Source organism: Polistes fuscatus, unplaced genomic scaffold, assembly GCF_010416935.1.
Source record: "Polistes fuscatus isolate 324 unplaced genomic scaffold, CU_Pfus_HIC Scaffold19, whole genome shotgun sequence".
Taxonomy (NCBI): domain Eukaryota; kingdom Metazoa; phylum Arthropoda; class Insecta; order Hymenoptera; family Vespidae; genus Polistes; species Polistes fuscatus.
In genome coordinates this window covers 3,322,897-3,348,746 of record NW_025113095.1, presented here as the reverse complement: position 1 = coordinate 3,348,746, position 25,850 = coordinate 3,322,897, and the positions used below count along the sequence as shown (strand labels likewise).

At 32.5% G+C, this 25,850-nt stretch overlaps 2 protein-coding genes and 1 long non-coding RNA gene across 10 annotated transcripts; 1 reads left to right on the top strand and 2 right to left on the bottom strand.

The window, feature by feature from the left end:
- Nucleotides 1-884: 884 nt before the first annotated feature.
- Nucleotides 885-19,918, bottom strand: LOC122515755 (dynein heavy chain, cytoplasmic). Of its 8 annotated transcripts, none has more exons than XM_043633174.1 (23): nucleotides 19,504-19,918; nucleotides 18,095-18,612; nucleotides 16,934-18,028; nucleotides 16,683-16,818; nucleotides 16,224-16,597; nucleotides 15,864-15,899; nucleotides 14,959-15,030; nucleotides 11,531-14,881; nucleotides 11,049-11,443; nucleotides 10,654-10,964; nucleotides 10,492-10,580; nucleotides 10,331-10,360; nucleotides 9,036-10,182; nucleotides 8,449-8,944; nucleotides 7,741-8,356; nucleotides 6,840-7,634; nucleotides 6,507-6,708; nucleotides 6,129-6,324; nucleotides 5,140-5,257; nucleotides 4,706-5,077; nucleotides 1,861-4,629; nucleotides 1,577-1,774; nucleotides 885-1,492 (listed from the first exon to the last, which is right to left on the bottom strand). In XM_043633174.1, exons 1-23 carry the CDS (start codon nucleotides 19,745-19,747, stop codon nucleotides 1,058-1,060), a joined length of 13,995 nt encoding a protein of 4,664 aa, XP_043489109.1. In that variant the 5' UTR covers nucleotides 19,748-19,918; the 3' UTR covers nucleotides 885-1,057. The 8 variants fall into 8 exon arrangements, with proteins under 8 accessions (XP_043489109.1, XP_043489108.1, XP_043489111.1 ...); XM_043633173.1 differs by lacking the exon at nucleotides 6,129-6,324 and adding an exon at nucleotides 5,503-5,701 and having other exon boundaries at nucleotides 19,504-19,917; XM_043633176.1 differs by lacking the exon at nucleotides 10,331-10,360.
- Nucleotides 19,919-20,181: 263 nt separating this feature from the next.
- On the bottom strand, nucleotides 20,182-22,580 carry LOC122515756 (isocitrate dehydrogenase [NAD] subunit beta, mitochondrial). Its single transcript, XM_043633183.1, has 6 exons — nucleotides 22,416-22,580; nucleotides 21,884-21,943; nucleotides 21,598-21,807; nucleotides 21,126-21,517; nucleotides 20,844-21,033; nucleotides 20,182-20,769 (listed from the first exon to the last, which is right to left on the bottom strand). The coding sequence occupies exons 1-6, from the start codon at nucleotides 22,455-22,457 to the stop codon at nucleotides 20,539-20,541; spliced, it is 1,125 nt and encodes a 374-aa protein (XP_043489118.1). The 5' UTR covers nucleotides 22,458-22,580; the 3' UTR covers nucleotides 20,182-20,538.
- Nucleotides 22,581-23,113: 533 nt separating this feature from the next.
- LOC122515754 lies at nucleotides 23,114-23,750 on the top strand. The gene is made up of 3 exons (XR_006303370.1): nucleotides 23,114-23,298; nucleotides 23,407-23,469; nucleotides 23,553-23,750. It is a non-coding gene; the product is annotated as an uncharacterized LOC122515754 (long non-coding RNA).
- The last annotated feature ends 2,100 nt before the right edge of the window (nucleotides 23,751-25,850 follow it).

The window sequence follows — 25,850 nt, the reverse complement described above, 5'->3', positions numbered from 1 at the left end:
ATGTTTACGCGTATAATATTAAACATTCTATTAAAAAATATTAATAAGTATTTTTTCTTTAAATAGAACAAATCTTACGACTATTATAAATAACAATCACATGAAAGAAACTCGTAAGTGTTTCAATTTACAAATAGGCCATAGCTGTGCGAAATTGATTAATTATAATTGAAATTATTTGATTGTTTATTATTATTATTATTATTATTATGATTATTATTATTATGATTATTATTAACAGAAAAAAAATAAAAAATAGCTGCAACGCTGAATAAAAAAAAAATATCCCACATACAACAATCTCATTGTGTGCGGGGTGTATGTACATACATACTTATTTAAATATACCATTGAATTATTATCGATATAAATATTTCTAATTACTTTATAACTTACATCTGAGCAACATAATGTAACTTTGTTTAGAGCAAACAATTTCCCAAAGCAACAATAATAGCAAGAGCTGCAGCGATAAGAGATAAATGTGTATATAAAAAATGAAGCGAAATATATATTACAATCATATTTTCTTTTTGCTTGCTTATTTTTCTTTCGATTAATAAACCGCCTCTTAATTCTTCTTTTCTTTTTATAAATACGTATTTTAATTTTTGTTTCTTTTTTTTATATTTTGTTCTTTTTTTTGTTTCGTTTAATTAATAATGACGCTGGGCGCATTAAATAATTTTTAATCTTTTGCACGTTTTAAAAGTTACATCCAACGAACGCTTCGTGGAATTTACATATTTTCTGTTTTTATATTATTATAATTAGTATAATTATTAAAATGTTACAAGCTTTCGTATTATTCATTATTATTTTTGTCTTTTAAGACAACTCTTTCTCTCTCTTTCTCTCTCTACATATATTTATATTTATCTATATATGATTTGAAATAAATTTTATTATTAACGTTGCTTTATAATAGCAGCGAAAAGTGTTTAGTATCTTTTTATTTTTTTTCCCCCTTAATATTTTTTTCTTCTTCTTCTTCTTCTTCTTTATCTAAACACTTAATTTGAACTAAAGAAGAAAAAATATTGTATAAATAAAGAGATTAATTCAAAGCAGTAGATGTCAACACAGCTACACCTCTCTCATAAAAGCTGTGAGGGTCTTGACTAGGAGCGATATTTAAATCAACGGTGAAAAGTAATTCAGTACGAGTACTATTCAGATATACTGGTAGAGATAATTTTCCCTTTCTAGCTTCCTCCGTTGACGATCTTATCCACCTCAACATGGTGACCGGCAAATCTGTCATAATGGTAGACGTAAGATACAATTGATTATCTCTACATTGTGCTCCTTGTAATTTTAAGCCGGTTACTGCGAACGAACAATCATCCGTGGCTATGTTATCACCGTCTCCAATTGTTACATCCAATTGTAACTCTTCGAGAGACCAACTGTTAGCCTGTGCGATGCATTGTCGCGTTGCGGTAATGTAAGCCTCGGGATTTAACAAACCACCAAGCCAAACAGGGAAACTCTGTGTGTTGATAAAATAATGATTAGAATGAAAAATAAATAAACAATATATATGAGAATCGAGTAGGAATAAATAAATGTATACCTTAATTTCTTTGGCTCCACCTTGTGAAACCAGTTGTGATACTTCTTGCAGTTGAGATACTCTATGACTAAAATCAGTTATCCACTGTATCACGGTGCAACCTCTCGGAACGGTATACCTTCTCCAACCACCTGGTAAAATACCTTTAACGAGTTCGGATAACATTGTTCTGTGGTAATTTGTCTGTTTCTTTTCACCCTGTTCAACAACAACAACAAAATACATTATATACATGCATTCTTATATCGTAAAATATTATATTCAAATATGATTAATAATAATACCTGACAAATTAATACAATATCTTCTAAGTCATGAATAACATCTTGCAATAGTTTAGCTCCGCTGTTAACTTCCCGTTCGAAATATCTGTACAAAGGATCCTTGATATTTTCCACAGTCCTTTTAAGAGTTGGTAAATTCTTTGGCAACAATTGTAACCAGGTGGACGCTGAATTATGTAGAGTTCTCATCCAAGATGGACGACCATCAGCTTCAGCTTCTCTGCTAGGTGTGACCAATGATTCCTCGTTGGAGTATGCTAATTCGTCCTCGTCTTCTAATTGTTGCATTTTGAGTAACTTAGATATTAGATCTGTTCCCCTATTCGTTAGAAGTACTTTTTCAGCATTGTTAGGTAATCCAAGCCAAGAAGGTGTTTGTCTATCAGCTAAGGATTCGATCCACTTAAGGAAATGATCTCGTCTGGTGCCATCCGGCATTGTAATATGTCTTGGACTTCCTTGTTGAGCTCCGTCTACGTTAGCGACCAATGCAAAGTCTGCTTCAAATGAACGCGGAGTGAACAATTTTCGTAGGAATGATGTAAGGAGTCTTTGATCGTAATCGTTATCAATTTTACCACCATATATACATTGAGATAATAATGTCACCAAAGCATCCCAAGGTACCTTTTCTGGTGGTAAATTGGTTCTACCCATAGCTGTGGTTTCTATCCAAGTATCGAGCGTATCACAGGCAACTCTTAAGTCACTTTCATTGAACTCATAATGCTTAGCCCATCCCAGAGGTGCGTATCGAAGACGTTCTTGAACAATAGCATGGAACCATGCGAGAAGGAAGTAAAGCCTAGCTCTTTCGTTAGGTGCTTTCATCATGCGAGATGCTGGAACCGTGCTGAACGTTCGAAGTAAGTTTGCTCTAATACCAGGTGGTGGTTCAAAGACGAAGATCCTACCAGCTCTTAATAAATTAACTGGCACTTTCGGGTTGACTTCCATCGTTAAGAATAAACGGAAACTGGCATGTGGTTGTAGACTATGTAATTTTTTCTCGAGCTGAACCAACCACTGCGGTGCAAGATGTACGTTCTTCAATATTACCCATCTACCAGCCTTAACAGCCATGTTGATAGCTCTGTCAGCTTGATTGAAACCTTCGGCAGAACCAATAGCAATACTTGCTATTTGTTTACCCAATTCTGCTGCTAAATCGTCTACTCTACTCGATGCGTCGAATCCTGGCACCGAACAAAGTAATGCTGGAACTGTTGCTTTCAATTGATTCTCTACGACCGAAGCAAAGTCAAGTTCGATTTCTGCCGCTGCCATAAAGGATTCTCCAAGTGCTGATATGACAACCAACGACGCAGCTGCGATTACACGATCTGGTCGGAACGTTTGAATCAGCAACAATTGATGCATAGCGGTACCAATCGGTGACAATGGTTTCTCTTCCTCCCAAAGTTTAGGTACGCAAGTTTCTGGCGTTGGAGATTGCAACCATGCAGCAAAATCACTGTTCTCTTGGATTTTCTCAGCAAGCTTCTTAAAAGCTGGTAGTCTAATACTTATACGCATCATAGCTTCCTGTTGTTCGGAACTCAAGTATGGTACAGGTGGTACACGAATATTCAACACACCTTCTTTTCCTCTGAGGAAGAATGTAAACTCGCTGTCGTATGTCGATTCAGTGGCGATGCCCTTCAAATGAATACGACATAGTAATAAAGCAAACGTTAATCTGTCCGTATGCAACATTCCTCTAGCAACGCGTTCGTAACAAACTGAGAAAAGATCGCAGGTAATAACGGACAATCTTTGCGTATAATCGGAGATGTTAGTCAATCTAGGATTTTGCGATAAAACTGATGTAAATATATCCAAAAACATTTTCAGTGAGTATTGATACAAAAAGTGTACTTGATTCAAACTGTCCATAGTGAAATACATATTTGAACAGGCTTGAGATAATGGCATATACTGCTGAGAAACTGTTTCTATTTCTGCGATTACTTTATCAGTCTCTTCTACTTTCTTACTAATATCAGCAGCTTCTTGTTTCAATGTTTCTAAAGTTGTAATAACTGAATCATCATCGAGAATCTTGCCTTTGGCATCATTTAATGCTTGCAATAATGATTTTTCTAATTGTCTTAATCTCAAGTGGAATTCTCCTTGGAGTTTCAATAAATCAGATCTCTTTTCGTCGATGTCTGGACGTTCAGCTTTGAGAACTTGATTGAGACATTGACTTTGTAATGAACTCCTGGTGACGGTGAAGTTGACGAATGTAACACGAGAACAAATATCTGGTGGAAATTCAACCGTTGGATCTCTCGTCGATAAGAATATTACGAACGAAGGTGAAAGATCGATATCTTGATCACCGAGTGTGATTAATACACGTCCACCAGTCCTTCTGAGTTCTCTATTTAATACTGGATTTAATATGGGATCGTAATTTTCAACATCTTGTACCAACAATGGATTACCAAACCGTAATGCACTTTCCAAATTTTTCCTAAACGAGTCGTCCAAGAAACTAGTCTTCGTTATCTTTCGATCCTTAAACTCGTTCATTATAAACTCAGTCGCTTGTCCTGAAGGATCAATGATTAATGGATATCTGTTAAATCGTTTCAACATTATAGCATTCTCCGTACACAGATCATCGGTCGGCAATGCGTTTGCTTGCCACCTCAAACGTTCGTCTGGATTAGACAAGTACTCCGTTCTTGCGATATCTGCACGGAATTGCAAATTAGCATGTTGAAGATGTTGGCACCATGTTGTGAAAAGATTTTGACGGTACTATAAAAATATAAGTTTATATTTTGAGTATCTATCAATTATATAGAAATTGAAATAAAAATAATTGATCGCTTACATGTTGATCGAAATATCCAGCATAAGCAAGGAATGCAGACGATAATAATACATCACCGATTATGGTAGACATTTGACTCTTAAACGTTTCACTCGTTGCTTCCCATCGTTCTCTTTCAATAACCAACGATTTAAGTAAAGCAATCGATCGGTCTACTTTAGCTTGAACACTTTCTAAGTCAGCTTTAATAGCTTGCGCTTGTGAAATAAGCTGGGCGTATTCTTCCTTGTAAGACGCTATACTTTGTTCCAATTGGGCTATCAAATTCTTAACTTCTTCCCCTTTCAATTTATTCGTTTCTGCTTGTCGTTCTAAAGAATGAAGTTCTTCCCTCAGCGGTTCGACTCGTTTCAACATATCGGCATACTCTATCTGTAATATATTTATTGTATAAATAAAAGAAACATTTCAAAATATGAATTTGATTTATTTACCTGCGCAGTAGCCCACTTTACTAATGGTCCACAAGCCATACTGGCACGATTAACTTTTTCAAAGTTATAATCAGGATTGCTTAAGTAACGACTCTTCATTTTTTCTCTCACCTCGTCACTGGATAAATATTGCGTTTAAATATAATATTAAATGTCTTTCATTAATTTACATAATAAATTCCCTTTTTTCAATCAAAGCAATCACATATAACGTTGTGCATTAGTTAAACATTATAAACATGTAATTTAACAATTAGTAACGGTAATATTTAGAAATTATTGGACGTGCAAGCATATGCGTATTTGTTCTCGTTATAAATTAAAGCATTTTAGTGAAGGAAACAAACATAGAAGCATGCTTACGTAATATCCTCAGTACTGAAATTAGAGACAATGGTATTGATAAAATTGTCTCTCATGATGACTGCGCGTATAGATTTCCAATCACTGGCATTTTCACCAAGCAATAAGCAGATAGACTCCAATGCAACTTTGACGATAGCTGGTGGATTCGCCATAGAACGAACCTCGACTAAATGCTGTTTCTTTATTGATTTCACGGCTATACGAAAAAGAAACAATTTTATATAATACTAAGAAAAACTATATTAGATATTAAGTTATTCAAGATTATGATACAAGAAGCTTAGCGATTATAAATCACGTATTTCGTTTGGACATACCTACAAATAAGTTAGACATACAAATTTGTAACATGTAAAATATGTACATACGAGAGACAAAATTATTAATATAAATGCAAATAAATATTTTCTTCTAACTTGCATGTATATTAATACGCTTATTGTAGTATGATTAACAAAGGAATGTGTAATGAAGAAACATAACATGTATCAAGCAGTTATACGGCTTTTGGTTTGGGTTTTTTGTTTGTTTGTTTGTTTGTTTAAAGATTAATCTTAAATTTTAGATTAATCAACACGTGCGCGTCGAACATTCAGCAGACCCCTAGTTCTGTAACTTCTTACGTGATCATTTCTGTGTTGAAGTTGACGATAGTGGGTATGAAGCTGTCCTTCATTATAACAGTACGAATTTGTTTCCAATCTATTGCATTTTCCTCGAGTAAAAGACAAATCGATTCTAACGCTAGCTTAACGATTGCTGGAGGATTCGCCATAGAACGGATTTCCACGAGATGTTGACGTTTAATCCCCTTCACGGCTAATTTCGATGTTCAAATCATCAATCGTATATAAATCATGCCGTTCATTTTTTTTATGATAATAATAATAATAATAATAAATTAAAAATAATATTGTAATATATGAAACATATGTCTGATGATGGAAGTGATAACGATGATGAACATATATGATTCTTATTAAGTAAAAATAGAACCTTACCATTCTGCGCGTCGATAACTGCTGGCTCTACTTGTGCAAGATCAGCCATAACGTCGTCTCTCTTTTGATTAATAGCAACCGTTTGTATAGCAAGTTGCTGTTGAATTTCTTGACTTTGTACTTTCTTCTTTTCTGCCTCTTGTTGATCCTTTACCATCTGTTTTAATTTAGCATTGGCTGCTTCGTTCTTAGCTTGCAATTCCTTAAATTAAATGAACACAAACGTTGAAGAGCTTAAGTTTTATTTGATTTATATCACAATTGTTTTAATAATAATTACGACACAATGTATTTAATTGTATTATAATTATTTATATTGTAATGTAAATTTACCTGCGACTTGACTGCCAAACTTTTTTGCATTTCTTCGACTTGTTCGACAGTTTCAGCGATTTTACTTAATCCAACATTCAAATGCAATTGTTGTTCCTCCAAATCGCTTCTCTTTTCTTGATACAATTTAACAAAATGATTAATAAAATCAAGATAATGACGAGGAGTAATAGCCATCGTTCGTGCGCCTCTCTTAGTCAATCTCGTGTTTGCTTTGTGTAATGTTTGATGTACGTAAACGCACGCATTTATAACAGCATCTCTGTGAGCTGGTTGAGATGGAATAAGCGAACAGACGGATGGGAAGAAATCTGGACACTTCCAAGATGGTCTTTCTAAATCAACTCTACTAGTAAATTCTTTTCCAACCTGGAACAATGCATTATCTGACCAATCTCCAAACCAATTCAATACGCATCTGTTGAACAATGCTGGAGATGTCGCAGCACGATCTTTGAGTCCGTCGGTACTTGGATTCATGGTAAATACGACATGTAAATTTTTCATAACTTGACCAGTAAACCATTTGTACAATTCTTCGTTAGAATCTAACATTAGACCTTCCCGTTGGGCTCCTTCCTTGCATTGAGTCATAAGTGTCGTATATTCATCACCTTCGAATAATCCAGGTACCTCACCATTAGCCAATAATGTATTCATACGTTCTAAGAAACCAGAATCCAGAACGTTTGATTCGTCGAGTATGAAAGCTATTTTTTCATCTTTGCAACCAGATCTTCTTAATACTTGACGTAAATCTTCATCAAAATCTTCACCAGTGTATTTATTATGAACCTTTTAAATCAGATTAGGTGATTTAACGTTAATACAAATTTCATAGAAAACCAAGAAATAAACAAATGGCGACATAAATGTATGATGTAATTAAATAAAAGTATACCTTTATTTGGAAAATGGATAGCCCATTCATCCATGCTACGAATCTAGACAGAGTCGTCTTACCAGCGCCAGAGACACCAATAAGTAATAAGTGTCCCTGAGGCTGTCGGAAAATTCTGTCGATTCGTAAAACATGTTCCAAAACTTCATCGAATAGAACTAATGGAACATCTAATTCTTCTTCATAAAATACTTTCAATCTTGCACGAACGTAATCTCTCAATTCTTGTCTGTTAACAGGCACGTAATCCTTGGATAACCAATTGCTGTATAAAATTGGTCTGGTCAAAGCTCTCTCCTTATCAACACCCATGAAATGTTTCATAGCAACAGTGTCGATATTTTTGTTTGTCCATGCACGTTCGGAATCCTCGACGAGTCTGTCTTGGAATAAACGGAGTGCTTCGTGTGCCCACAAACGAACTAAACCTTCGACCGATAGATTGTCCAATGGTCTGATAGCTTCGCATATTCCACGTACCCAACGTGTCATTTCACGGGGTGAATAAACGTAATGGGGTTGCATATCTTGTGTAAATCTTTCTTGTGAAGCTAAATAAAATTCTACCATAGCATTTGTCAATGGTTCTGCGTAACCTCTCAAAGAAGGAGTCAATCTATATTATACGATTTAAAATATAATATTAATCTTAATAATTTAGTGTTATACGAGTAATCAGAGTACAACAATTAAATTTGTTAAATTTACCTGAGCATAGCACGTGTAAATGTTCCATAAATTTGTTTCAACGAAGTTTCTCCTGGATAATCGACGTAAATGACTGGTACATGTCGTAAGAATCTATGACTGAGTGGTTTTCTTCCTGGATCTGTTGGCGGATTACAAGCACCAACAAATTGGATTCTTTCTAACGTTACCCAAGCTTGATCGCTCGTTCTATAAAAGCCTCTGTGTTCAACGAGTTGCCTTAAGAACGATATCACACGTTGAGTTCCATAATTGTCCATGTCAGGTAAATTGATTTCATCGCAGAATAAAACTAGCCATTTTCCTAATTGCACGGGAGAAAGTACAACGCCGTTAGGTGTTTTACGATATTCGCAATAATGATCAAAGGTTTTGAGTAATAATTCAGGTGTTGTGGCAGATGAAAAGTTTAGACCAACTACTTCCATGTCGGGTAGAGCTCTTAATGCAGAGAAAAGGGTCATAGTCTTTCCTGAACCAGGTGGACCGCAAAGTACTATTGAACAAAATTTAGTATTAGTATAAATAAATAAATAAAGTATCTTATTTCGTTAATATATTAAATGAAATAAATAAATACAATATACCTAAAGGTTTATGTTCAGCTAACCACGTGTACAACAAACTTTCGTGTCTTACTGTATCCAAAGTAGGTACAACAATATCTGGTGTGGCAACTTTATGTGTTTCAACTTCGATTTGAGGTACCTTGTTACTCCATGGTAGCCATTCCCCATGTATATTAACTTCAAAGTCTATTATTGGAATGTTACTTTGCGCCGGTAAAGGTACTGTCGTAATAGATCTAATAAAATCTCCTAAGTCAGATCTAACTTTCAATTTGGCATCTCCGGCAAAACTCCAAAGCAATGCGTAGATTAAACATTTAGGCATATAACGTTCGAGTTGTTCGCTTGGTAATGGAAAATCTGTATGGCTATGATTATATTGTAAAACGTTACGAACAGCTTGATTCAACATAGAGAAGAGTGAACTGAGTGCTCTTAATCTCGTAAAGTCCATTATATGTTCTTGCTTCATAGCATATTCCAAACATCTTACAACTAATCCATCCGGTGCAAAATAACTCTGCAAAATACTAGCGACTTCTCTTTGCACAGATAATGCTGGTGACACGCTATCTTCCTTCTCCGCTGTTTTTTTACTAAGAGGTTCCTCTTCGCCATCTTCTAATGGAATGTTTCTTAAACGTAACATGTAATTTTCAAATATCATTTCCGTCGACAATACATCTTCTGAGAACCACACCATACCGCAACGAGAAACTGTTGCTAAAGTGGCATATTTCAAATCTTGTACCTCAAACATAACTCTTACATTAGGTGGTAAACTTAAACGTTCGCCATTTGGTAAAGTAAGAAGTTTATTATCGTCTAAGACCGAATTTAGATTTTCCACCCATTCAGGGTCTACATCGCCGTCAAATATTATCCATTGACGTTTATTTATTTCACCTCTCACGTTGTCAATTATCTTACGAAGAATATGGGTAAACAATCCATCCGTCCATTCGCGTGTGTTCGGATCTAAAACACCGTACAATGTTTCCTTGCTGATAGCTTTAGGATCGATAACATGAGCTACTCCTTCTATTCCTTCGAATCGTTCCAAAGCTTTCAATAATACTTTCCAAGCCATCGTTTTTCCAGAACCGCTTGGTCCAACCATCATCAAGCCATGATTCAAATTGCATATTTGATACAGTTGAAGAACCTGTACATCAACAAAATTATAAAAATATAATAAATGTTGATATAATGTTGATCAAATTAAAATAACACACATATGGTTATCTACATATATAATAATAATGATAGCATAATAAAAAAATTATGTAAAAGTATATATACTCAGGCCTCACCTTCTCTATCCAAGTTTCGCCTATTATTTCCTGAGTAGGCATGAAGTATAAATGTTAAGCATTAGAATTTGTGCACCTGGATTATTATTAAAGAAATCCCTCGCATGCATATCAAAATCCGCTAAATGTATTAGTTAAATAACACGAAACAAATAGATTACCTTTTCTTGCCATGCTCCTCCTTGTTCGTCACCTTCCCCACATACAAGATACTCCTCTGCGCAAACTTTTCTTATCTGATCTTTTAAGCCTGGAAAAAGTATAATAAAACATATTTTAATGATCTTCTTGTATTACAAATTTATATTTTTTTGTTGACATACCTTTCATTTCAGCACGTGTATAATTCACGTTAGGGAACACGTCGTTCAATAAGCTGAATAACAATGGAATATCTTCAGCTACCAATTTTGGTACCATTGTTTCACAAACCGATTGAATTAAGATTTCTTGTTCGGGTAAATTTTCTGCAATAGAAGCTTCATCTATATTCGTTTCCCCACGACCATGCATACCTTCTTTAATCTTTTGAATACGATCACGTTTAACATTTCCGGCAGATATTAACACTGATTTTAAAGCTCTCAAACCGAAATCGTAATGGGATTGATTTGAAAGTTGTTCGTCGCATAATCTGGAATATTAATTACATAATATTATCAAGTGCAATAAAAAAAAAATAAGAATTATTTTATAGATATTAATGTTAATTACATACTTGAAAAAGGGTACAATTTTGCAAGCCAATTTTTCAGCAGATCTAAAACCTTGACTGAAAAGCATTACTTCTGCAATCAATTGTCTATCAGGTGTAGTCATAGCCAAGGATCTGAACAATTTCTTTAAATTATCTGGCAAATTAGAACGACCCGCGTAACCAGGATTCATTGTAATGAAGATGGCCATGTCAGTTGAAACTCTAACTTGTTTTCCAACTAATTCTACACAAAGTGTTCCTTCTCTTTTTCCTTCCATTTGACTCTTAAGAGCTTCTTGGATAGTTTGAACTTGTTGGGATACTGCTGACAACATTCTTTCTTCTAGACGATTAAATTCATCGAAACATCCCCATGCACCGACTTGACATAGACCAACAAATATACGACCCATGGCCTATAACAAATAAAATATATATTTATAATAATTTATTTTGGTGTACATTTAATCTATAAATTGTATCTCTTTAATTTATAAATTTACCTGAAAATCAAAGGTCTCATCACAATTAAAAACTAAGACGAGTCTTCCAAGTTGATGACCCAAAGCTTTAACAGATTCCGTTTTTCCAGTACCAGCTGGTCCAAACGGTGAACCACCTAGTCTCGCTTCCAAAGCTTGCGTCATAGTTAAATAACATCGATCGGTTAAAGGTGTTTGTACTAATCTATCTTGTACACCCAAGTATTCAAATCCATAATAGAATTTGGCATTCGCCATATGAATTGTAAGTTGTTGCAAGACATCAGTTTGCCTGGGATCAAAGTAAAAACGCATTTCGCATAGCCACTCGAATGCTTTCGGATTGGAAACTTTGTTAGCGATCAATCTTCTAGTAACTGTGCGTTTATGTACAAATTCGTTGATCAAATGTTCTAATTTTTTTCGTCTTAACGGTGGTTGTTCTTGTAATACAGAATCTGCTAAAACATTCAAAGTACCTTCGACTTGAAGAAGTACTCTTTCCAATGGATTTTTACTTGGATCGGTTTGAGCTTCGTGAAGAGCAGCTTCTACATCTTCTGACCATAAAATTTGTGCAGCAAGTACTATTATTTGAGCTTGGAAATTATCGCACCAGGACATGAATGCTTGTGCATTGATATTACCATCTTTGAATTGTTTTATCTCTTGTACGGCTTTCATGAGGCTTGATGCCAATGTAACACGCATTTCTTTTTCAACGAGAGTTAACCATTCGTTGATCTTGGGATGATCGATGGTTGATACAGGTGTTTGGAAAATGACTTCTTCTCCTTCTCGTGAAGCTATGCCAGTAATAACTGTATTATCTTCATTCAAAAGAATGGCTGTTACACCAGCAAACATTTTTTTGAAATGTTTCTGTAGTCTCGCTATATTTTTACTGTTGCCAATTATTTCTAATAAATCTTCGTCTCCAACAAAGTAAAATCTTGGGAAGGAAGTTCGTTCTCGTTCTAAATATTCTCCAAGAGCTTTCTGAATCTTTCCAAGTAAATCTGCTAGACGTTCGAGTGCTCTTTGTACACCAGGTATGTTCAAAACGTCCATAACCATAGGAGATTTAGATACCTTCTTCATCAAACCAAGAAATTCTGAACTGATGCTTTGGAATCTTGACGTTTCAACTGGTAACAAAGTTTTAATATCCGCACTGCCAGAGAAAATTCCTTCGAGATAAACCCAACGTCTTTGTACATCTATCCAGACATCAAACAATGCATTTATTCTATTTAATTTTTCTTCCCAAGTTAATGCTTCTTCTTCGAATACTTTGTAATATGGTGAGAGTTTCATAGCAGCTACCGAATTAATATGTTCTTTAACTTTGTTAAACAAATCGTCCCAACCACGGATCAATCTGCATTTATTTTGATAGTTCAATAAATCTAATTCATAAGTTTGCCAAGATTCTCTTACTTGTTTCAAGAATTCTTCCAGTGCCATTTCACCTTGCGCGACAAGAATAATATCTTTAACGATAGATTCATTCTTTTGAAGATTGACGTCCCATATTTGACCGAGAGTAAGTTCGCTCAATACCCAATTAACTCTAAGTTGTTTTGTCAATTGTTTCCAATGTCTTTCTTTCAATGCATCAGATTTTAATTCAACAATGAGCATATTTACCTTAGTATAATTTTGCAACATCTTTTTAACATACTCGTACGAAGAATATTGTCTCAGTCTGGCTGGTAGTTCTTTTAATTGAGCCATCATAGTATCCAATTGTTGACGTAACTTTCTTGGTTGAACCGATAACCACGGTTTCTCACGAGTTTCATCAATCTGTGCCCAAATTCGTGATAATTCTGACCATACTCCTCTCAAATCTTGAAGTTCCTCAAATACCACTTGCATTCTATCTTCGCTGGTAGATACACCGCCTGGTTCTTGTAATTCCAAAGCTTCTTTTGCTTTAGCAACATTGTCTCTTTCTTCTTTGAGCCTCGCAAATTTACTTTCAAATAATTGAAGTTGTTGTAAAGCATCGTCGGGACGTAAATGACCTTCGACTGGCTTACCTCTCTCCCAGTCGCTAAGAAAATCAATCGTTCTTGCTTCAACCGCTTTATCTTCAGCAACTATTTTCATTTGCAGAGAAGCAACTTGGGTTTGAATACTCGTATCCTTTCTCTTAATTATTTCATTAAACGCACCCCATTCTCCTTCAATATTATCTACGTGTAACCAAGAAGATGGGAATTGGAATCTTTGACGTTCAAGAATCCTTTGACCCTCTCTGTATATGTCAACTTGTTTTTCCCATACTTTCATCTTACGTTTCAAAGATTGCACATATGTAATAAAACCAACTGCATCTGACGTACTAGCTGCTTCGATAGATTGTTGTTCCAAATCGCTCCTAGATTTGGATACTTGTGTATGGAAACTAGCCATTTCGTTTCCAAGAAGAGTTCCGAATTTACCTAAAGTTTCTTTGTGCCATGAATCATATTTCAATGATACTTTACTCTGTACTTTAGCAAAGTCTATAATAACAGGTCCAAATTCACGTCTGGTATCCGAAGTATCGAATGTTGTTCTTGTTTTCTTGATATCGTTCAAACACTTCATCCATAAATTAATATTTTCACCCAATTTCCCATAAAGATTATCCGGTTGAAGATCCCACAAAGCTTGATATCGTAGCCATTGATCTACATAATCGGCAACGTCTTTCATCTTGGATTCCACTGCCTCGTAAGCAGCTTCTAATGGTTGTTTACCAGCTGGTAATTTAGTTAATAAATTTCTATAAGTACCTGATTCAGGTTTATCCAAACCTACTTGATATCTAGAACTTTGAAGGCGTATTTGAGAAGTAACAATAGCTTGCCATGCAAATAATTGCTGCATTATCTGAAATCTTGCATCCTCGATACTCGGATATAAATACATCGTTTGATTAGTGATCCTAACTTCGTGTATTTGATTTTGAATTTTTGGATCACCGCCTGGTTTATGCGTCGGTTGTGCGGGTGCATCCGTATCCATACTTAAATCTACTTCTTTCTTTCGACCAGTAAGAGCATCCGTCCATGCTTTTATTCCAGCTTCCAATCTTGCTGCCAGATTTTTCTCAACTTCTTCGTCCAATCTTGCTACCCATATATGCAAATTGGAATAATTCTTCAATGATAATTCGTCGATAGATTTTTGAATTTTCGATAATATATCAGCAAAGGTATTTGCAGAATAAGGACAAGTTTCCAACGAGCGAACGTCCACGTCCAATTGTTCTTCGACGACTAACAAATCTTCCACTTTTTCTTGGAAAGAGACAACTACGTCTGACAAACGTTGAACATATTGAGTTAGTTTGTAACTTTCCCAAATTAAAGCAATACCCTATAAAAATATATTAAATTAATTATATATAAAATTATATAATAAAATGATATTTATTTTACAAAGAGATAACTCACCTCAGAAATAAGGGACAAAACATCTTTTCGCATTCCTGCGACCAAAGGTATGATACTAGCCTTATCCTCGATCTGTAGAAAATATTAATCAATGATAATTCAATGATATTATATAATATTAATTTCAAACTATTCTGTGATACAGTTTCACGACATTAAATACAGAGTACCATTCAGTAATGGACAAACTGGCACAATGCAAAATTAAAGATATTTAAATTATACACTGGCTAATATATACTGGCATAGTATTTTCCCATATTCATTTTATAAATACTAATTATATTTGATATCGTAATTAATATCAATATATTTAACTTATTCATATACATAAAAAGAAAAAAAATAACTTCACATTTTTTTCGCTTTAATTCGATAATAATAATAACTTGTAGAGAACGAATACGAGTTTGTTATTTTCAAAATAAATTTAACAACTACAAAAGCTAGAGCAAAATGTTGGAAAATTTTTTGGATATTTCGATTAATTCTTCAATAATACCTTTTCCAGTCGTTTACTTGATTATTCTTTGTGTTGTTTTCTTTTTTTTTTTTTTTAAATCAGATTATATATCGAAAGCAATAAAAATACATGCCCATTATCAAGTAAACACCGATGTTTATAATCGTTCACGTTCCTGCGAATTCCTATAAGCATCCTACTTGTACTGAAAAATAATTCTTCCTTGAAACGTTCACGTTGACTATCAAAAAATAAAAATAAAATATAAAAATAAAATAAGTTCTCGTCTTGCACAGTATAGTACAGTACAGTACAGTACAATACAGTACAGTAAAAAACGTTATCTACAAAATAGCTAAGCAGGCAGACAGAAATATATTTGCAGATATAATAGGCAAGATGCATAGAGTAGTTCCTGGAAGCATCATATATAATGGGCTACCTTTAATGCGGGACAGTGGGGACTCCGATTGGTAAGCTAAAAATGTTGGAGATCCAAGGGATTAGAAATTTTAATAAATCTAATAGAAAAAATTCTTCAACCTGGCACACTATTCCCTAGCATTTTCTATTATTATTATTATTATTATTATTATTTTTTATTAGAGTTTTATTTATATTCTTTTTTTCAAAGCACTGACTCTTTTTCCTATATATAAATCACTATAATAACATTTATATCGATATCGAACACAGAAATAACAAGAAAAATAGTAAACATTTCTAAGAGATAAATAAACATATATAAGGAATGTTAATTTAAAGATAATAGAATAAATTTGTGAATAATTTATAGTTTTACCTTTTCAAGTGTTCTCTCGTAAGTTCTTATGCTCTCGATTAAGCTGATTGCAAAGGGATAAAGTTGGTTCGCTTGATACGCTTTATTTACGATGGCCAAAGGTACACGGAAACCAAGATTCCTTAAATTTCTTACTTCCTTGGAAAGCGTTATTATCTCGGGAAGAAAATTCACTTTTAATTTCAATACATTCCCACGACTAGTTCTTGAACGTATGCTTTCTATCGCAAATATTTGTCCGGTAACACCCAAATTTCTTTGCTGAACTTTACGCGACCAATCATCGAATATTTCTTGCGTTGATAACTTCAAACGGAAACTGTCACCGTCTGCCTTTAATTTCTGACCTTCTATATGATTTTCCCAACCCTTGCCTAATAAATAAAATAATAATAATATTAATCATAAAATAATATTGAATTGAGAATCAAGGAATCGCAAGAACGTTTTTAAACTTACCTAGAACATCTTCAACGCGTTTCAAATACATAGTAAGTTGATAATCTATTTGTTTGACCCATATTATAGATCCAGCAACAGGTGGTAAATCTCTAACTATACTCATTCTGCAACATTTACTTTGTGCATATTGAACCTACATAAATTAAATGTATTAAAAACATATATTTATATTTCAATCTCAGATTGTTTTGAAATTAATGTCAGAATTTTGTTTAAAACAATATATATATATATATAAATATATGTACCTTAAACTTTTCATGAAGTGCCTCAATATCATCTTTAACTCTTTGAATCAATTGCGTTTGATATTCCCTGATAGCACCGCGTATATGTGATCTCACAAATAGGGCATTAAATCTAGAAAAGATTCTAAACATTTCATTAGCATTTTTTGCAGTACCCAATTGATCTCTAAGGTGCGCAGTGATTCGAGCTTCCACGCGTTCTATTCGTTCTTCGTATCTGTGCACAGCAGCTTCCCAAGATTCTCCACCTTCTTTGGTAATGTCGAGACAATCAACTTCTTTAACATTTTCGTATGCCAAATTAACTTCGCTGATCGCGTTAGCATCCGCAGCATCCAATGCAAATTCTACTTTGACATTGTCGTTGTCAGGATTCTCAATAGTAGCATTATTGTTAATTTGGCAAACAGTAGGTCTAAGTACACGTACAATAACTGTTCTGAGCTGTTCATGTTGTCTACGGAAACGTCTCATGTGTTCCATTCGTGTTTGCAACTTTTTATGTGCCGGCAAAATACGCCATACCATTTTCATTTGTTCGTCTCGTTTTTTCTTTATCACGTCTCTCAATAATCCGGTTAATTTATCGTATTCATCGTCCCAAGATATGAACACTTCAAAGCATTGATTCATTACTTTCTCAAATTCATCGAATGGAATATGCATGAGTCTTCGTGTACCTAACACCTTGAGAAGTTGTTGACTCAAATCTCTAGAAATTGCTTCCACCAATCTTAAAACTCTTTGTATTGGATACTTAGTACTTCTGATCTTTCTCAAATGCATGAAAATTTGTTGTACAGCTGCTCTTATTCTTTCCAATTCTGTTGCAGATAATAGATCGTTGATAGGAAAATCTTTCATCAAAGGATTGTAATCGTTTACTGTCGCCAATGCTTGTTTCAATCCTGTATCCGTGTCAAAGCTCACGGTCGCATGAAAACGTTTGCCATGTTTGAGAATACGAAGAGTTAAAGAGATCTCAACGCTTTCTCGTTTCTCTTGAATACGATGCAGAGCTCTTTCCAGATTTAACCAAAATGAAATTTCTTGCAATGCTGTTCCAGATTCTGGATCACGGTTTAACTTGGTTACCTGCATAGTACAATATTATTAGAGTTAACAATACTGCATGTTATCAACAAATTTAATGAATCTTACTTTTTGAATTTCTTTAATCCACCTATTAACGCCATTCTGTAATTGATTTAAAAAAGTAGAATCTTCGACCTTGTCACCAAAATCAGAAACCTTAGGTCTCCTATTTTCTTCGGCGCATTGCTTGATAACAGCTGCCACTAACGGATGAACTTGTAATGTGATCTCCGGTATATCAATGTTTTGTTGCAAATGCAATAAACCCATTTCAAGCTGAGCTATTTTCTTTTCAACCGAAGGTACCATTTTGTCTCCATCTCTGTCCGCTCTACCAGTTTCTTTGACATAACTCTTGAAGTACGGTGCCATTGTTTTGCTCATAGCATGTAAAGTTTCATACGGTGGCCCATCGGAAAATGTGACCAACCGTAATTGAGAATGAATAGATTTGTCAGCCTCTACGACTGTACCACGTTTAGTTAAAACTATGGAGGCCATTTTAGGATTAGTGAAATGTATCTCATTTGACATATAATAACTTGTATTCTCTTTTTCTTCATCTCCCTCTCCTCCATCTTCCTCTGTAATAAAAATAAAAAATACAATAATTTTATTTTCATTTTATATTACGTATAAAATATTCCAAACATATTCTTACATACATAATTATGTTTAATATTATTTTTTCTAAACTAAACGACGAATACAAACGAATAAATTAATTTTTTTTTAAATCAAGGATTCTAAATAACTCAATAAAAAAAATAAAGATGGCTGACTCTAGCCGGTAATCTTCATCCAATGACGTATCGATCAAAATAAAAAATAGAAAAAAAATTTAAAGGACGTAAGCTTAGAAACTCTTCTTAATTAACATATTATTCATTAAAATTATTTATATATTAAATCAAAATGATTTATAATTACAATTTTATAATAAAAATCGGTAGAAAAGAAAAGAGAAAGAGAGAAGACAATAGAAAAGGATAAAATGATAGAAAGAGAGAAAGAGAAAGGGGGGGGAGTAGAGAAAGAGAGAAGGTGAAAAGGATAGATAGAATGTCGATATATGCGCGTGTATCGATTCTCACCGGTGTATGACTCATAATTCAGAAAGACATATATGAGAATCACTTGGCGAATCTCGGATGTCGTCTGAAGTAACGCATTGATTTTTAATGAACCATTTTCTTTTCTTTTAGGACTAATACAAAGAGTAAGTACCGTTGCGTTTAAAAGTGCAACACAATGGAGGAGGATGATAACGCATGTAAAAGGACAAAAGGTATCCTCAAGAATGAACACACATATGTACGACCATATGTATATGATGTGTATGCAGTTACACACACTATGCTTATACTGTGCTCATACATCAAACCCACATATACACCCACATCATACATACGTACATATATGCATATATATAAATGAAATATAAGTTGAGAACTACTGTTTTTTTCGGAGTTTACCTTTACTCGAAGCTCTTTGAATGAAAAGTGCCCAGACCTGTGAGTCCCCAATGAACTTTCTTATGCTTTCTTGATTATTCTTATCTTCGAGTGCCAAGTTAAAAGCTGATGGCACCACGTCTTCGTCAGGAGAGAGAATTTTAACTGCCTTACAAAGATAATTAGCGAACGAATGATATTCAACGATCGCAATGTTTTGAGACTCCGGGGACGGTTCCCCGGAGCCGTCCAAGGAGTCGCCCATCCCGAGTCCTACACTATCTCAAAGTATTTTCAAAAACCTTCCTCTGCGGGCGATCCTTCGATCCCCGCTTTTAGGATGAACTGTCAGCTTCACGAACTATCAAAAATGGAAGAGAAGGATTATTTTATTCTTCTTTGGTTAAGTTCTGCCAACGAATGAAGATCGAACTGCCATCTGGTTAATGACAGAAGAAAGTTTTTATTTGCTTCAGGCGCCACCTAGATTTAAAATTGAGAATTAAAATAACCTTGAAGTATTTCGATATCAAACGTAATCTTTAAATAAAGTTAACTTACATGACATAATATGGACTTTATATATGTACGATATAATAATTATTATAAATTATTATAAAATCACAGAAATAAAGGAACATTTAACTTGTAGCTACTGATTTCTATTTTTTAAAATAAACATTATTAATAGAAAATCAGTATGAGGCAATGTAGTTTATTGTACAAGTTGCATATAACGATATAATACACAACTAGATAATTTTTCTATTTGACCTATAATTACCTTCATTAGTAATGTATAGGTATTAATAACATTAAGTGCGTCTTTAGGACACATTAAAAGATACATCTCCTTTAACGTCCTAAAGGAAACTGTGTCACTTTGTTTTGACTGATTCCGAAAAATTTGTTTTCGTTTTTTAATAAATAAATAAACTCTATAACACTGGACAATACTACTAACATTTAGAGATGTTACGATTCTCTCATGAAATTTGTTCTATATTACATAATACTTCTTAAATTTAAGCTCAGATCATTTGATATTAAGTATTATTAACGAAGACAATTTATTATCGCAGTTGTAAATTCGGTCGTCGAACTTTGGCCGCCTAAATCCTTAGTAAGAACTTTTCCATCGTTTAGGACTCTATTTAATGCATCTTTGATTTGTTCTGAATAACGTTTCAAATTAACGTGATGAAGCAACTTGACAGCACATAAAAGCATGGCTGTTGGGTTAGCAACATTCTTACCAACAGCTTCCGAATACGTGTGTCTTGCACCCTATAAATTACAAATACATATTAAATAATAAAATAAATATTGAAAATAAATGATGATAATAAATATAATCTTACCGGTTCAAAAACTACACACTCTGCACTATATGTAGCACCAGGAACTACTCCAGCACCACCAACTAATCCAGAAGCTAAATTATCAACGATATTACCATACAAATTAGGCATCACCATAACGTCAAATTGATGAGGATTGGACACCATTTGCATGGTGCAATTATCCACGATCATAGTCTCAAATGTAACTCTAATGTAATGAACAAAATATAATCCATTAAAGCTGTTATAGTCCAATATACAACTAGCATGTAAATAAGTGTATCAAATATGAGTTCTCACCTAGGATATAATTTAGCAATTTCATGACACGATTTCAAGAAGAGACCATCACCCAATTTCATTATATTCGCTTTGTGAACACAAGTGACCTTCTTACGATTATTCTTCACCGCATAATCAAATGCAAACTTGGCAATTCTTTGACTTTTAGTTGCCGTTACAATTTTCAAACACTCTACGACCCCTTTTACAGATTCGTGTTCCAGGGCAGAGTATTCTCCTTCGGTTTGCTCTCTGATGATAACGCAGTCTACATTTTGATGACGAGACTTGACACCTGGCAGTGATTTAACGTGTACTACATTAGAATATAAATCTAAACTCCTACGTAATTTCATGTTCAATGTTTGTAGTTCTCCTGTATGTGAATGATCTGGTGTAGCTAAAATACCCTATGAAAAGAATAAATAAAAAATATTATACAATTTAAAGAATATGATAAAACAAAATATTTAAAAATGTATATAAATACCTTTAAACAAACTCGGTTCCTGGCAATACTGTTGGAGACTTGATCAAGCGGTGCACTCAATGTCGGATTAACTTCAGATAAAAAATAAGGTTCAAATTCAACAGGGACGTCGGCCGCTTTGAAAACATTTTGAACGGATACTACCAGTTCTGGCCCAACACCGTCTCCTGGTATTAAAGTACATTTTACTTTTCCTTCCGGTTCAATCGCCTAAAATTAAAATCATATGAAATAGAAACACATAGAAAAACAAAAAAAAAAAAGGAATATTTATAATAAAACTTACAGCTTCTTTATGAAGAACTGCTCCTATATGTAAGGGCCTAATAGACCCTTTTTGGGCAGACTGTTAATAAAATAAAAATACATTTAATCATAATAATAATATATTACAATAATAATAATAATTATTATTAAAGAGTATTTGTTGTTATTAATTTTGAGAGGATTAAACGTGAAAGGAATGATTATGCAAATGCATCAAAAATAATCTTATTTGCGAAATGGAAATCTATATCGAGTATTAAATTAATTTAACTAAATAATTAAGTAATTAATTATATATTGATATTAAGAGGTAGATTAGTTAATGAATTTTATTAAACGTATAAACAATATTTGTAGTAGTAATATTGAAAATATTTAAACAATTAAATATATGTACGATGTAGATGTAATACATTTTCGTACTAATATCTTAAATATTATCGAATTAATTAAAAGAGGTTATATGTATATATAATAAAATCTAATACTATTTCAAATTGATTGGAAGACGAAAAAATGTTTTTTTATTTAAAAAAGAAGCATTTTGTTACCTGAGAAAGTACCTTACAGATGTTTCTTGCAAGTAAAGCCATTTTTTATGATGGAAGAATGCTATTGTCGTTCTCTTGCACTTGCACGAACAAACCAGGCCCGTATTTTATAGGCTTTGATTCATTTTTAATTAAAATTTTCGAAATTGTCAAGATTAAAGATTAAATATTTGTATTTTATAGAAAATATATTACAAATTAATAAGCATATAAAATAATGTCAGATTATTGTAGTATTTTATTTAATTTCATTTGGAGAATAGATTTTAGTAAGAAAGAAATGGTTCCTCTACATCGACGTACGAGTTTGTATATTCGACTGCCAAACATCGGCTATCTTCGATAGTTTTCGTATTATTCAACAATCGATACCCGCGAACATTCAAAATCGTATTTAGTTTAGTAATACTGTCATTTTTTAATTACACGTTTGTTAAATTTTTCTATGATAATTTGCTCAATATAATCTAAAAACATCGGCATTAATTACTATTATATTTATTTAATACGTAAATTGAAATATAATAACAAATGTTATTGTTTTTTCATATAATAATCTTTTGTTTTTACTTGTTAATAGATTTTTATAAATTTGATACGTCTAGAGAAAAACATGTGTGTCTTAATTTCATATTTCTAGTGAATTTTTATATTATTGTGTTTATTAATATGTCATCGTATTATGGAAATAATACAATGGAGGGGATTTTTAAGCAACAGGCAAGTCGTGCAATTTATTTTAATAAAAACAAAGGTTTATAAGCTTTGAAATTGTTTAAACTAGTGATTGTTATAAAGTTATAGTGTTGTGTATAATTTTATTAATATAGCGGATGAAAAATTATATGATCTTACTCAAAAAAAAACTTCACTTTTTTTATTGGTAAGTATTTTTATTTATTTTTTAATATTAAACTTTTCTATTAATTTCAAAATGATATTTCTTTTTATTTACCAAATAACAGATGTGTTTATAATTTTTTTTTTTCAGTCGATGTAGTAACCGAGTATAGTTTACGTTCTAAAATGTAAAATTATGGGAAAAGACTAATGGGTTGGTAAAGTTACTAATTAAACATGATTGCATTTCTAACTTTCAAAATATAATAGAAGAAGAAATATTTGTACCTTTTCTAGGATTACACTTTGTTCTGTTTCTTCGCATTACACTTGCGATCCATATAATGCAAGAAGAATTGGAAAATGTTTAACGATACATGGTACGAAACAAGTTAGTAACCCAGTTAGTATTTATGTAAACGTAAAGGTATGTATTTAATTATTTATGAATGCAATAACAGAAAATACAACAGTTATTGCAACTGTGCACGATTGTCCTATAGTAAATGATTTTCCATCGTATTTATTTAGAAAACACAGTGTACCTATAGAACATAATAATTATAAAAATTATTTGTTATTTCTAAGATATAGTAGTAATGCATCATGGTAGTATTTATTTTTATTATAATGCATCTCATGGTAGTATTTACTTTTACTAATATATTAACATACTATATATTTATATATACTATATATATATATAATTGTCACAATGTATACAAATTCTATGTATAAAGAAAATATGGTATTTTTTTTTTCCTTATTTTTTTTTTCGTTTGCTTCTTTATATCGTTATAACTTTTTTTTTAAATTTTCCTATTTTATATGTATGTATGTATATACAGTGATGAATAATTTAAACTTTATTATTATTAACGATAGGCAAACTTGAATCTATTTTATATTTATAGGCGAGCTTACATATACGTATGCATTTTGTGATTCCAACTAGAAATAAGTTTTACAAGTGCATAAATATTTAAAGAAAAAGATTATTGTTTATATAGCATTATATAATCTTTTTCTTTTACTTGTATAAATAAATTTTATTATAAATTTATAAATAATAATTTGATCCCGTTATTGGAGAAAGAAATTTTTATTTTGTAGAAAAAAGAATAATAATAAAATAATAATAAAATAATTGTTTAGAGGGAAATACAAAATAATAATTATTAATGTTATCATTCTCAAATCAACAGATTAATAGCAAACGGTTGGTTGCATAAATAAAACATCTTGATATATTATTAATACCAGTTTTAAAAAACACAAAAAAATGAAATATAATTTGATATTCAAGTTTGAAATATGAGAGAGAGAAAGAAGAGAAATTTGTGAAGAAAAGAAAATATTCTTTTTGCTATTTCGTTTAGTCGACCAGGCGCCGTTGCTATCGATTACTCGACGATTTTCCGACAAAACGTGGTCTGCATTCAATCCACTGATTCAAATTATTAAAAACGAGAGAGAGAGAGAGAGAGACAGAAGGAAAGTGGGGTGAAATTTTTTTCCTTCCGATTTGACATCCATTACGAATCTTTCTTTCTTTCTTTTAATTTATTTTCATCGTTACTTTTTTTTCTTATACCGATCACGTTTTCCACTTTTTCAAAATAAAGAAGAAAAAAAATCAAGTTATAATTCTTCAGAAACGAAAACGACTTCGTTTGCCATTCCAATAAATTTTTTAACAACGTAAGAAATTAAATTGTAAACGATAAGTAATAAAAAGAAAAGAAAAAAACAACTTTTTTCAATAAGAAACGATAAAATCGGCTAATGTAAACGTTATTTGCTTAAAAATTCAATCATTCTGTTAAATAAACTTTCCACAGAGAAATTTTTCAAACATTTTGTTTTTTTTCGAAGCGAAGAATATTTTCTACCTGGATTATCTGTGTAAAAAAACAAAACAAAACAAAATATTAAAATGCAAACATAAAAAATATCAAAAATAACAAATACAATAATTTTTAGATATAATAATAAAACAATATTTATTATATGATATAATAATTCGTAATATTAAAAATATTGTTTCATTATTACAAAATAAATATTAAATTTGAAAATTTCAGAACTGAGAGAGATCATCTGGCCGGTTATGGATTAGTGTTAAGTATAATATTCTTACAATTACATTTTTAACACGTTCCGTGCCACGTGTACTATTTTTTGGTACATGAAATCACATTTTCCGTGGAATTGATAAAATTGATAAGAAAACAAAAATTGTCATAATTGTTATTAATACTGTAACTATTAACAATGAATATGTATCTGCCTATTACCACGAAACCAATCAAAATAACTGCTTGCGGTATATAGATCCGGATATAGCATATATGTAACTTATATGTAACTGAAGGGAAGAGTAGGAGGAGGAGGAGGAGGAGGAGGAGAAAAAGGTGGGGGAGAGAGACAAATCGATAAACGTAATTCTATAGATATTGCAATAAAAGTCATGGAAAATTTGTTCTATTGAAAAGTCATCAATTTGAATAATTTTCCAATCAATTGTTCAAACATCAGTCATTTCAATTGGCTTTGGGTATTAATCAAATTAATATCTTATATAACATATTTTAT

What these genes read in the sequence shown, in the direction of transcription:
- LOC122515756 (XM_043633183.1), bottom strand. Translation starts at nt 22,457, where the DNA reads ATGGCTTTACTTGCAAGAAACATCTGTAAGGTACTTTCTCAG. An exon ending in TCTGTAAGGTACTTTCTCAG is followed by an intron (nt 21,944 to 22,415) that starts GTAACAAAATGC and finishes TTTTATTAACAG; the next exon opens with TCTGCCCAAAAAGGGTCTAT. An exon ending in AGTGTGTAGTTTTTGAACCG is followed by an intron (nt 20,770 to 20,843) that starts GTAAGATTATAT and finishes TGTAATTTATAG; the next exon opens with GGTGCAAGACACACGTATTC.
- LOC122515755 (XM_043633173.1), bottom strand. Translation starts at nt 19,747, where the DNA reads ATGGGCGACTCCTTGGACGGCTCCGGGGAACCGTCCCCGGAGTCTCAA. An exon ending in AAAATTGTACCCTTTTTCAA is followed by an intron (nt 10,965 to 11,048) that starts GTATGTAATTAA and finishes TTAATATTCCAG; the next exon opens with ATTATGCGACGAACAACTTT. An exon ending in ATATTGTATTAATTTGTCAG is followed by an intron (nt 1,775 to 1,860) that starts GTATTATTATTA and finishes GTTGTTGAACAG; the next exon opens with GGTGAAAAGAAACAGACAAA.